The sequence below is a fragment of the Macrobrachium nipponense genome, chromosome 6, assembly GCF_015104395.2.
Source record: "Macrobrachium nipponense isolate FS-2020 chromosome 6, ASM1510439v2, whole genome shotgun sequence".
Lineage (NCBI taxonomy): Eukaryota > Metazoa > Arthropoda > Malacostraca > Decapoda > Palaemonidae > Macrobrachium > Macrobrachium nipponense.
This window is the reverse complement of record NC_061108.1, coordinates 19,980,148-19,994,222: the sequence shown is the minus strand read 5'-3', so window position 1 is coordinate 19,994,222 and position 14,075 is coordinate 19,980,148. Positions and strand designations below refer to the sequence as shown.

The window sequence follows — 14,075 nt, the reverse complement described above, 5'->3', positions numbered from 1 at the left end:
CACTGGTTCCATGCAACGTAAAAACACCATACAAACAAATAAAATCACATAAATACAAGGTGAAATTTTCTAAGCTTGTCTACAACACGAAATTTACAGTTAATTGTGAAGCTGAGGGTCATCCGCCAATCTACAACGTTTAGTTCTTTAGCAAAAGTGTCAGTTTTTTTTTCCAACAGCCAAACGGTAATAAAGTAATGGAACTTTCTAACCTTTTCTACCACACGTCATGGTAAATTGTATTTAAAATGAAAGGTTATCAAAACCATTTATGAACTTCTTGCTATTATATATATATATATATATATATATATATATATATATATATATATATACATATATATATATATATATATATATATATATATATATCTATATATATATATATATATATATATATATATATATATATATATATATAAACTGAATCACGAAAGTTTGGAACATGATAAAGCCATAAATAAAGGTATAAGCCACGAAGGAAAATAAACAACGAAGTTCTGCAAGATTTTTCGACTGGACGTCCTTTACCTCGGCAGACAAACAGTTTTGTCTGGCTGAGTAGAAGGGACGTTCAGTCGAAAGATCTTGCAGAAACTCAGTTGTTTATTTTTCCTTCTGGCTTATACCTTTTATATATATATATAATATATATATATATATATATATATATATATTAATCTATATATATATATATATATATCTATATATGATATATATATATATATATATAGATATATATATACTATATATATATATATATATATAGATATATATATATATATCATATATATATATATATAGATATATATATATATATATATTATATATATATATAGATATATATATATATATATATATATATCTATATATATATATATATATATATATATATATCTATATATATATATATAGTATATACTATATCATATGTGCAGAAGCCAGGTACTATGTCGTACCTCTAAGTAAATGGGGATACAATCCACAATGAAGTAAATTCCTCTTGTAGTTTTGTATATATTTCTTGTATAGGATTAAAGCTTTCGACCATCAACTGTGGTCTTGTTCTCTAAAGTGTCACACTTTAGTGAACAAGACCACAGAATTGATGGTCGAAAGCTTTAATCCTATATAAGAAAATATAGATTTTAAAACTACAAGAGGACATTTATCTTCATTGTTGTGATTGTAATCGCTCCCCATATATAATATAATTATATATATATAATTAAGTATATATATATACTATATATATAGTATATAAATACTATATATTATATATTAACTATATATGTAATATTATATATATAATATATATTATATATATATATATATCGTTGTGGCAAGAGACCCAACTGGAAGTGAGGACAAAGGTTCCATGAAGGAGGGTGGAGAGGGAATTTCATTTAAAACTGAAATTGCAAGAGCTATCGAAATTCGTCCCTAAGCCTTTGACTACTTTTTCTGTAAATTCCTGTATGAAAGTTATTAATGTCCCTGGAAACATGCAAATCTAAAAATGGCAGGGAGTTATGGGATTCTTTCTCTATGGTGAACTTAATATTAGGATGTTGAGAGTTAATAAATTCAAACCTAAACAATGCAAACGTGTCATCCACCACGTACCTTTTCTGGTAAAACAGAGTGGTAAATGTTGAGGGGGCAACTGTCAAAGATGGTCTCCTCCAGGGAGTTCATAAAGATATTGGCGAAGGTGGGACCCAGTGGGCTGCCCATCGCCATCCCTTCAATTTGTTGAAAACAAGTCTTTAAAAATATAAGTCGTGTCCTGCACGGCAAATTCTAAAAGTTGCCTAAATAACGAACGAGTAAAACCTATAAAAATAGAATCAGACAGAGGAAAAAGTTTATCTAAAATAATTTCGATGGTTTCTCAAACTGGAACATTGGTAAATAAGGACTCCACATCAAAACTTACCATAAAGAGATCAGAATCTTGGTTTAAAATATTTTTAAAAACAAATGTGTTATTTACGTTATGGGTGCTTTAGGTGAGTGGTTCCAGGAGAGGAACAAGGTACTCGGCAAGATTATAAGAGGGGTGTTCAGTGAATTTCTACATATATATATATATATATATATATATATATATATATACATATATATATATATATATATATATATATATATATACATACACATATATATATATATACACACATATATATATATATATATATATATATATATATATATATATATATATATATTACGTTTATATACCATACATATATATATATATATATAATATATATATATATATATATATATTATAATATATATATATATATAGTTAGAGCGACAGATAGATAGATAGATAGAGATATAAAATAAAATGAACGATTTTCATTTGTTTCCTATACATTTCTTGTCAGTCCGAAGGCAAATATATAATGTTTCTGCCTTTGGTAAAGTACCCAGCTCATAAAACGCAATTTCCCTAATGATTTTCTGTCATATTTTCCTCTATTTCTATTTTTCTTTTTTTCCTATCTCCGCTGGTCCTTTGTATAACAAAGGACTTAGGTCACCAGCCACGCCGACCAGCGATGCGCTTTGATAAAAACAGACATCTTACGTACATACATAGCCTACTTTTAACTTCAGCGACAACTACGTATATCTCAAGACGAAATTGTATCTGAAAGGCGATGGTTTCTTATCACTGGAAGAGTATTTTTTCATTGACGACACTGAATTCCGTGCGAAAAAGCAGCTGTGTAGTTAGTCCCCTTGGTGACACTAGTCAACCCCCTGGGATGCTAATTAAAAGAGGATTGTTTTACGGCCTGATGTCACTTCCGCTGACTCTATTATGTCTTGAATTTGCACGATAATGTCCTTGAAAGCATTATTTTTTCCTGATTAGCATCAAACTTGTGCGCATTACACCAGTCTTTTATTGAATTCTTCCCAAGAATACTCTTCAAATCAGCAGTGGAGTAACAGATTAGCGGATTCTAAATAAAATTTATTTAATGTCACTGAAATTATTTCTGGCTGAAAATAAAAATGAAATCGGTCGTTGGGTAAACAAATCATCACTGGGAAACCTTTCTTTTGAGTGTCTCAAGAAATTCCAAATAATTGCAATTATGTAATAAGATTCACTAAATTTAGAAATTACTACAGAGAAGTAAAAGAAGAGCTTTTTGTCATTCTGTAATTACTTAATCTTAACTCTAGTAGACGACATTGCGGAATGCCGACATTATGACATTAAAAACTCTCTAGAGTCAAATGAAAAACCCTCTTGCCTCACGATCGTATTAAAATTTCCTTCCTTGCGTATAGTTGGGCATGTTTATGCTTAAGAAGCATTCTAACAGATAATATATAACATGTCACTGTGAAATGACAATTCTACTATTCCCTCGAGATAGACGAGCGGGGTCTACTTTTTTCCTCAAAAGAAACTGCCGAAGCTCCCTTGCATGCACTCTCTACAATGATTAAAATAATGTTGTCATCACGATGTTTGAAAAGTTTTTTTAAGATTGATGATGTCTTCCCTTCTCTTCAGTTTTTGTCTCCTTAGATAGCTACAAAAAAATTACCAGCTTATTATGATGTTATTATCATTTTCTCTTTTCTGGAGGTAAACCTTTTCCGAGGAATTCCTAATAGATTGAACGTATTATTATAACTGACTTAAAGAAAAGCTTCTTTTGTTGAGCGCTTGCAAAATGGCTGACTTGCTCACAAAATCAAGAAGCTTCTCCTTATACATTTCCATTTCCTTGGCAGTTCTTTTAGAGCTATTATTTCATCCTTAAAATCTCTGAAGCCAACAGCTTCATAATAGCTATTAGCTCTTTCCATTCGGTTTTTAGAAATCATTTTACGATTAAATGTCCCATAGCTTGACGGGGTCCTTTTCTCGTTCCATTTATTCAAAATGACATAGAGCTGCAGATGATTTCCATTCTTTTCTCATTCGATTAATAATTTTCAGTTTTGTATTGACAAGAATTAATCTTTCAGCGTTTTCTATTTTAAATAAATATTAGTTGTCGTAATCGCGGTGATGTAAATATATGAACTACTTATAAAAACCGATATGAAATATCACTTGTAACGCAACTCCAGTGGTTGACAGAATTGTCTTGATAGTCAAATGGAACTTTTGTATTCATGCCACCTAATGAATACAAACATATCTCAGTTTCTATAAGGAGTATATATTTGCATCACCGACATTAGGACAACTAAGATTTATTTTGAATGGAAAACGCTGCAAGATTAATTCTTGCAAATACAAAACTGAAAATCATCATTCAAACGAGCAAGGAATGAAAATCATCTGCAACTCTGTCATTTTCAGTAAATGGAACGGAAAAGGGACCATGTCAAGGTAGGCTGTTTAGAAACTAAAATGAAACGATGTTTGGTAGTGATAAAAAATGACTTGTAAAATTGTGGGACATTTAACCGAAAAATTATTTCTACAAATCATATGGAAAGAGCTAATAGCGTGCCATTACAATAAGATTCCAATGTCATGTACTACTGAATTATTATATATCACGTCACGAACGAGTATTCGTCCGGCAGGATCTCACTCCATTTCTTTGTTCTCAAATAAAGAAGAAAATAAACTAACTTGTAAAATTCTCAAAGCTTCTCTTTTAATCTGGTGCAGAGTTACACAAAGATAGTAATGTCATAGACGAGTTGTTTAGCACTGAGAGCTCATTAGCAAAAAATATAGCATATAAAGTGTTCGTTTTAACTAGATTTCTGTCATAAACTTTTTGCAGGTCGGGAATCCTTCTGGAACTGGAGGTAGATCCGACTGTTCGCCCACGTGCAGGATAGCAACCATTCCCGCCTCGGAGTGGAGGATCAAGTGGCAGTGCATTAACCAGTAGCCTTAGGAAAAGAAAGCGGTAAAAACGTAAGTCTTCTAAATCTATTTCTTACACGGTAGAGTCTAATGACGTTATTCTCTGAATTCCAATGATCTGATGACTCGCGCGCTATCTCATTAATTATCGACAAAATTTACTGTTTTGGCCTAGGTAGATATTTTCTTCTTTGGCAAAGCTACACATCTTACTTGCAATATTAATATTACTTATACAAAAGGGAGGAAAACCTTTCTTCCCATATGTAAATACGTCATTTTCTGGATCACCTGCAATGTCAATATCGGTTCCAAATCTTTGAAAACCTTCGAAACTTAATAGAAGCTAACACTCACCTGGGTTATCGGCCTTAAACCTGACGATAGTGTATCCTCCATCAACAATGTTGACAGTGTCCTTTAATGCAGGACTCTCGAGCCTTCGTTCGATCAGGCCTTGAGAATCCAGATTGGCAACTTCTTCAGCTGTTGTTACTCTTAGGGAAGAACACAAACAAAATGAGGTTCACTGTTCCATTTACATTCAAATTCGTAAGCGACCAAAAATATGTGGGCGAAGTTGATATCAAGCAGATATTGGATGAGGATTACGCACAAGTTTCCTTAAAAGTGGCAAAATCATTTGGTTAGCGTGTTTTCCGCAATATATTTGTCTGTGTATTGTTTGATCAAACCCAATTTACCACTGGAAATTATCAATAAGGACTGATAAGGTTTAATGGAAAGATTCATGTAGAAAACCTTGCGTAAAGTAGTTAAGAGAGTGACGATTAGTATTGGCATCTGATATAAATATACCAAATATTTACTCCTACTCCTTTCGCAGATATTTCAATATGCCATTCCAAAAATTAAAATCTATAATGGTGGTAATAATACTATGAAACCTCTCAAGTATCTCAAGTAGACGAAAACCTCTACAGCAGGGATGGCCAAACTTTTGGACTCCGAGATCTACTCTAAAGACTGAAACTCTTTTATGATCTATACTACATAATGACATATTACTACGTGGGAAAAAAAATCAAATAGCGCCATAGTACGATAGAACATGAGTACAGTTACCTCACTTATATATATATATATATATATATATATATATATATATATATATATATATATATATATATATATATAAGCTTGTCCTTTTGTTTGTTTATACAGGATTGTGGGGAAAAGGCGTTCGACCAAACAAGTGACCGCGGTCCACTGCTTTGCCACCTCTGCTCTACAGTTTCTTTAGAATGAAAATCTAAAAAAAAAAAAAGTTGGCTACTTACTCGCCGACCTTCCCCATGGCCACGACGCTGAAGCTGTGCCCGTGCATGTGGAAGGGGTGGTTATCGACGCCGAAGGTGCCCTCGTCGATCAAGACCAGCTCGACCGACTCCCCAAGGGCGACGTTGAAGACGTAAGAGCACGAACAGAAGTCTCCTTGACAGAAAGGGGAAATATCCTGAAGGAGACAGTTATGAGGAATAAATATATCTCTAATATATCTGGATATGTTTAAATTGAGCTTCTTTTTATATATTCGCGGAAAATTTCCTTTTCATTTGGCTTCATTATGCAAGTGTTCTTGAAAAGAAGAGATATTGGTTAGTTTTCAGGGGTCTCTGAAGTACTTGGGGGCTTACACTAGACTTTAAGAGAACCGAAACATAAGTGTTGTTTCTGTCATGTACATTAAATTGCTAATTCTATATCCGAGAAAAATTGATGAGGCGGTGATTGAAACGTGGCAAATAAATACAATATTTTCACTAATGGTTCTTAAGGTTCTCTTGAAAGTTATCCTTTAAAAAGTCATCTGAATAACAGCTAAGCCTTCTCCAAGATATAGAGTGACACACTATACCATGATATAACAAACGCCTTAGAACGATTTACAATGGTTTCCATTTTAAGATCAAAATCCCCTTCATTTTCAGCTCTATGTCATCTCATGTGTATTTCTTCGTTGATTACGCTACGTATAGTTTGTCTTCGAGTCACCCTTATCGTGCTGTTACTGTGGAAGGATATTTTACACTTTCTAGAGCCTAAACTAACTCATTATCTAAGGTTTTAGTGATCACTGAGAGAGAGACAGATGGTATACCTCACCTCTCCATGGATGCAAACGGTTGGCTGAGGTTCCTCAGGCTGAGACAACGGTGGAGAATATGGGGGGATGAATGTAATCCCATTGACCTGAGGTGTTCGTACTTTCCACGACCTATCGACTGTTAAAGGGAAAAAATTTATTAAATGCAAGAAGCAGGTACTATGTCGTACCTCTAAGTAAATGGGGATACAATCCACAATGAAGTAAATTCCTCTTGTAGTTTAAAAATACATTTCTTGTATAGGATTAAAGCTTTCGACCATCAACTGTGGTCTTGTTCACTAAAGTGTGATATGTCACCTCAAACATTTTTTCAAATGTTGTTCTCTTACTTTATTAGTTCCTTGACGGTGACATATCACACTTTTAGTGAACAAGACCACAGTTGATGTCGAAAGGCTTTAATCCTATACAAGAAATATATAAAACTACAAGAGGAATTTACTTCAGGTTGTGGATTGTATCCCCATATATATAATATATATATACGTATATATATTTGTGTGTGTGTGTGCATGTGTGTGTGTATATATGTATGTATGTATGTATGTATGTATATGTATATACATATACATATATATATATATATAATATTAATATATATACATATTCATATATATCATATATATGAATGCACCACACATATACCAGTAGTAGTTGTTGTTATTGTTTTTGTTGTTGTACACTTGTTGTTGTTAAAATAATCATTAACTAAAAATTTTTTTGCTACTAATAATGATTTATCGAAAGAAAACAATGTTATATCATTTATATCCAAGCCGGGTGGGGGGGGGGGGTGGTGAGGGGGGCGCACGTGGCCCAGGTGGCCTCCCCCTTAAAATCCGCCACTGGGGTGTCCACCTCACTTGACATATCCAAGTGGTACTGTGTTCCACCTGTCATCAACTGGATTCAGTTCTGCTTCATTATTGCAGAATGGACGTTTCCCTTTCTACAGATTTCATATTAAACAAAAGACGTAATGCAAATCAGTTTTTTGTGGTGTTTTGAAGGTCTTTTGGCACAAATAGTAAGGGAGAAGTTTAAAAGAAAATCTATTTCGACAAATCACAAAAAAAGAATTCACGTAATCCATTTAGAATAATATGCCGTGTAGTATAACATGTCATTCTTAAAATTCGAAAAGAAAAGAGTCGTTGCAATGGTCAATAGATAGCTAAACGGAAAAAAATTTACACGTATGTGACTCCTATACATGAATTCTCGGTACACTTTCGAAGTCACTTGTAGAAAAGTTAAGCTTCAAAGTATCATACTGAAATGTGAGAGACTTTGCGTTTTGTGCAAATTTTAACATTTTAGCTTTTATCTTTCCTTTTTATTTCTGATAATGTTTACTAAATTCTTAACATTAGTCACCAGATACGTGGTAAATTACTTTGGACTGAAAGATTCTTTTCTTTTTTTTTCTTTTCTTAAATTTAGTTGTACCACTGGCTCTTAACGGAGGCTTCGTAGGCAAATAGTGGTAAGACTTTTTTAAAATCTTTATGACGATGAATTTTGCTTTCCTTGAAAAATTTTGAATCCGCAACGTTAAATAACCTGTCAAACATTTTTCGAACAATGTTAATCTTTATCATCCTTTTCTGTTGTGGTCTAATACAAGTATTACTCCAGTTTTCATTGTTAGTTTCCGCTAATATTCTTCGTCTTATAAGTACATAACTTAGAATTAAAAGATTTATTCATTCAGTGTGTATTAGAACATCGTTCTCGTTCAACGAGATACTACATAAGGAATACTACTTGCTCACCACCACTGTATGGATAATAATCTTCGCTGTACAGAGCAGTGTTGTTGACTTCTTTGAAGTCAAATGCCAGATAGAATTGCTTGTCCACCGCGTCGGGCACAGTATAGGGTTCCAGGGCAGTCATGTCCATCACAGTCAATTGTTCAGGGCCTCCGATAGAATTCAGTGGATTCAGCACCTTAAAACAAAGAGAAATCCTTTTTGAGAAGATATTACACTTTGGTTAACGTGGTGGATTAGTCTTGCTAGAAGTTCCGGATCCCTGGCGTAAGTTGTAGGGGTTCTTCAACCCAACTTCTTGCTTAAAAATAAAGCTTTTGAACAAAATTCCTTTTCTAATATTGACCAATACTGATAATATCACAAAGCAATATTTTTTTTAAAGAATTTTCATAATATATCAGTCGTTCGTCTTTATATTAGTAACAAATATTTTAAAAGAAAATCATAATACTAAAAAAGGACTTATACTCACTACTCCAGGGGGATAATCAGGATTAAACAGAAGGATCTCCTTCGGCAGTTGGTCATGCGCGCCTTCATAACGAAGGATTGCTCCTTGTATAGGCTGGGAAAACCTTGGATAAAAAATAACTTTTGTGACTTAGACAGTTCTAAAGGTCTCCATACCATTGAGCTCTTGTCTCGGTCCTTACAAAGGAAGATTTAACATCTTATCAAGTGATTCATGATCATTTTTTCTTATTAACTAAACCAATCTCGCACCTACATAACTCCCACCCAAAAAAAATTACTTGTATTAATTTTGATAAATCTATTGCGTACTCTAGCTTGTATCTATCGGTTATATGGAGCCCTTCCAGAGGAAATAAATACTTTGTCTTGGAAGTTAAGTTGAAATTCGAACAGCTTTAAGAGAATAATTCGGTGAGACAGACTACTGAATTTCGTTGTCGGTGAGAAGATTTGAAATACTGTTGGCGGAATACTCACAAGCAGTCCAGTATTCCAGTGAACCTTATCCAGTAGTTGGCCACCTCTTGGTCTGTTTCGATAACTACGTCAAACCTTTCACCTGTTCATGAATTTACTATCTTTATTTCTGTCACGCCATCATCATTATTTATGTCATCACCATCATCGTCATTATCTACATCATCATTATTTTCACTGTTTCCATTATCACCTTCATATGAAGAAACAAATGTATATGGGTTCCTAAATATTTCAAAATAAATATAAACAGAGAGCTTTCGGTAACATGTACTGATGTCGGAAAGCACTCTGCTTATTGTGGATTTGTTTCACTAATATAATTATTCTTACGCACTGATGAAGGGTACCATTTGACTATACCTTTCATGGCCACTGTTTATGTTTGCATTTAATACGCTAGATTGAAACAGGTAGGAGTTAACACGTTATTAATGAAATAGTCTCACCTGAGTACATAACCAGACTGGTCACCGTCAGAGGCTCAATGTTCTGAGCGTCAGAAGCAATGACAGTCATTGTGTGGTTGTCAACGCTGACCATGATTGGGCAAGACCCACCAGCTTGTATTAGACGCACGCGATGTCTCAAACCCTTCTTCATGTTGACGACTGTCAGGGGCATTTCGTATTTCGGCAGTCCCTCTTTCTGTTGGAAACACACGTAGAGAGATTAGGCTTCATTTGCCAGTAAGGATGGTTACTATGGTTACCATCACTGCTCATAATGGGGGGATGATGTTGTAAGAGATCCACAGATGGAGGATTAAAGTATGGTTTATCAAAATTTATGCCGGTTCATCATTTGTACTTAAACTTGAAACAAGTGCTATAGTGCTCAAGGTAAATCTGTAGCTTTTGCATAAAGGCAACCTTCGGCGTTGTGTTATTCCTCTTGAAGAAATTTATAGGCAATATTGTTTTTTATCATAACCACCAGTTCGAGTTTGCTCCGAGAAGTAAAACACTAGAGCCTCTCATTTGGAGACACCTTTGCTTAAGAGGAAACGGATGTTGGCTATAAAACAATTATTATTATTATCATTATTATTATTATTATTATTATTATTATTATTATTATTATTATTATTATTATTATTATCATTATTATTATTATTATTATTATTATTATTATTATTATTATTATTATTATTATTATTATTATTATTATTATTATTGCTAGTGTGTATTTTTTAAGCAGTCTGTTTCCCCTTAGGGAATTTGCTCCAGGAGGTGCTGCTTATGATATGCAACATAAATTTAGATAGAAAAGTTTTTTCTTTGTCACTCACTGACAGTTGTGTTCATTTCTCACCTCAGCATATGTGTTCCATCCTCTCCCATTGACGAGGATGCTGTTAATCACCGGGAATGTCTGACCATGCATTCTGCTGGTGAAGACCTCCAAAGCGCTCCTGTGGAACCAGTCTTGAACTATGAGTGTGTGATCGGTGATGTCTACGTCGTAAGTCCCCTCTTGAGGGTCTTCTACTTGACGTACAACCATGGCACCGTAGATGGCCTCTGCCCGATGCATACCTGTTTCAGCCAATCAAAAACAGAAAATAATTTATTTAAATATTGTTTCTTAATACGACTCTTGGATTCAGTATCAAGGATTTTATATTCCACTGTGCCAGCAAGTGGCCTTGCCCTAAGTGTGATATACGGTGTAAAAGGGCGCAGGAGAGTTGGTGTGGACCCCGGGAATCTATCCCATCAAGAGCCATTCGCTTACACATGCATGGGGATATCCTTACTGTCTTTTTGAACACCAGGATGATTAGGGTTACTGTGGGGCAAAGTACTGTGTCATATCATAGAATTCCCATATTCAGTCATTAAAACATTGTGACAAGCACCTACGTGTATATGAGGATGGTAACTCGGCTCTGAATTCATTGGGAACTTTTCTAAAAACGAAATAAATTAGCAAAAGCGTCTCGAGCCCATTCCTGACAGGCATCCTATCCCGACAGCAAAAGTCTAATGACAAACTAAACACGTTTTAGTTTTGTCATCTCCGCTCTATACCTGAGTGAGAGTGCCAGAAGGTAGTGCCCGGATTGTTGGCGACGAAGTCATAACGGAAAGGTGCTACGATGGGGCATTGCGTGGCAAAAGGTGCTCCGTCATAATATTGGTGCCCTTTCATGTGCTGACCATGGAAGTGGATTGTCTCGACGTCGCTGAGTTGTCCGTTGTAGACATCGACGACGACACGGTCGCCTTCGCATACCTGAAAGACAGCCAAGAGAAATTTTGCTTGAGTCAAATAATCTGCAGATTTTGGTACGCCGAAAGATTTCAACTGATTCATTGGTCCCAAAATCAGTGTTGTCAGAGTTTCAACTGATCGTCATGATAAGCTCAGAAGATATATGATAAAACCAGCAGTCAAAACTGTGTATGTACTGACTTTCAACTAAAGCCTCGTGTAACCTACATTGATCGATGGTCCGGGAAGCATGCGATTGATTGCAAGCAGGGGTCTGCGGACTCCATCTGCAGCGATACATTCCGGTCTGGTGCAGTCTGTCAGGTTGCTTGGACAATTAAAGCAAGCGCGACTCAGGGTATGGTATTCTTGCAGGTGGAATTCATAGGCGCACGTTCTGATGTCTCCAGGAATGCATGTACGTTCGCACTCATGGCTCTGGGCTGAAACTGTAGGGAGAGACGATAGCCTAGAATAGTTACGTAAAGTGTTGTAACTGTGAGTACACGATGCGTATATATATAATATAATATATTATATATATATATATATATATATAGTATATATATATATATATATATATATAAATATATATGTGTGTGTGTGTATCTACATTTGTGTGTGCGTGGTCAGGTTAACTGACATGGCCTTCTTCCGATATACTGAAAGTAGGTTCGAACCCTGTTAGGATGTCAGGATTTCTTGTCTGAACTCTATATATATATATATATATATATATATATATATATATATATATATATATATATATATTTATATGAGTGTGTGTGTGTACTTGTGTGTGTGTGTGTGTATAAATGGAAGAGAAGATGTAGATTGAAGCAATGATAGCAAACTGACAGAACTGAAAAATGCAGCATTATTTCACGAGACTTACAAAGCTCACTTAATAAAATGCCACATATGGAAAGAGATGGCTCTTATAGTAGTACCTTTAGTCACGTGATCCTTATGACTGAATAATATGCAAACACACCTTTCTCTCGGTATTTTACAGAATTATTCTTTTTTCTTATAAATATAGATATTCTGCCGTATTAGAGGAGCTGAGTAACAGAAGGCCAAAAGTACAGTAAACAGATAGAATGGTGCGGCAGATGGAACAAGGGAAGAAAGGAAAGAAAAAAGATCCGGAAAGGAAAAATATATCAAGAGAGTGGAAACGTTAACATACCTGACACTTCAGTGTAAAATAGTCACTTCTTAAAAAACAAAAAGCAAGAGAAAAGTGTCTTCCAGAAGGAAAAATACATTAAGAAAATTGGGAAGATGTCAAAAAGAACACAAAATAGGAAGAAAAGGAATGACTTCACCAGGCTAGTAAGTCCCTTAGATACGCCCTCGCCAGAGGATGCTTCCCTACCCTGTAGGGAGGCAGGCTTCCTGCCAGGCTAGGCAAGCTGGCCTGGGGAGGTCCCGCATCAAGGGCGGGGTGCCAAAGGCTTCTTCTCAGGGGGCTGCTCACCTGGCGGGAGGTGGTCTTCCTGGGGGGCCTGGCGCGCGCGCCAGTGAAAAACTATTATAGCAACTTTACACCAGTTGCCACAGCGTGAACGCAAAGTCTTTAGTAATAAGGATACATGCAGGGGGTATAGTGAAGGAAATTCATATAAGCAAATGGAAGACTGAATAGAAAATAAATTCAGCAAATAACAGTAGTACAATACAAACTCTGTTTTATTTTCATCTCTTATGTTTCGGAAATATGCTCTGATGCAGGTATTACATCGGAATCTGTATTCCACAGATAGCATCCATAGAGCTATCTATACAAAATGAAAAGTAATAAACTGTTGATGAAAGTGACAAAAAATAGAGCTCACAACAAACAAACATGTGCATTCACAAAATATCAGTTATTTGAGGTAAATAAATCAGAAACGTCAAGAGGAAAGATAATGGACTTATATCGTGTCTTCATTTTAATAGAATTTCCATCCAGACCACTGCTAGAACGACCGATCTTCCGATCCACAATTGATTGTAAGTGGGAAAGAAAATCCCCTTGGCACTAAAATGTATCGTAATAGGTGCTCTATACTTGCTGATGATCGGTGCTTTCTTAATGCCTAGACGTATTGGGTTTCGTTTCTACCTTTATTCGAAGATTATT

General features: G+C 34.9%; 1 protein-coding gene across 1 annotated transcript in view; it reads right to left on the bottom strand.

The window, feature by feature from the left end:
* Positions 1–4,624: 4,624 nt before the first annotated feature.
* Positions 4,625–14,075, bottom strand: part of LOC135216736 (uncharacterized) — a 23,307-nt gene continuing 13,856 nt past the window's right edge. Inside the window, exons 2-12 of the mRNA XM_064252205.1 lie at positions 12,173–12,393; positions 11,761–11,965; positions 11,042–11,265; positions 10,177–10,375; positions 9,728–9,809; positions 9,249–9,351; positions 8,774–8,951; positions 6,995–7,113; positions 6,169–6,344; positions 5,225–5,364; positions 4,625–4,893 (exon numbers count right to left, since the gene is read on the bottom strand). Of these exons, the coding sequence (XP_064108275.1) occupies positions 4,754–4,893; positions 5,225–5,364; positions 6,169–6,344; positions 6,995–7,113; positions 8,774–8,951; positions 9,249–9,351; positions 9,728–9,809; positions 10,177–10,375; positions 11,042–11,265; positions 11,761–11,965; positions 12,173–12,393 (1,787 nt within the window). The 3' untranslated portion in view covers positions 4,625–4,753. The remainder of the gene's footprint in view (positions 4,894–5,224; positions 5,365–6,168; positions 6,345–6,994; positions 7,114–8,773; positions 8,952–9,248; positions 9,352–9,727; positions 9,810–10,176; positions 10,376–11,041; positions 11,266–11,760; positions 11,966–12,172; positions 12,394–14,075) is intronic.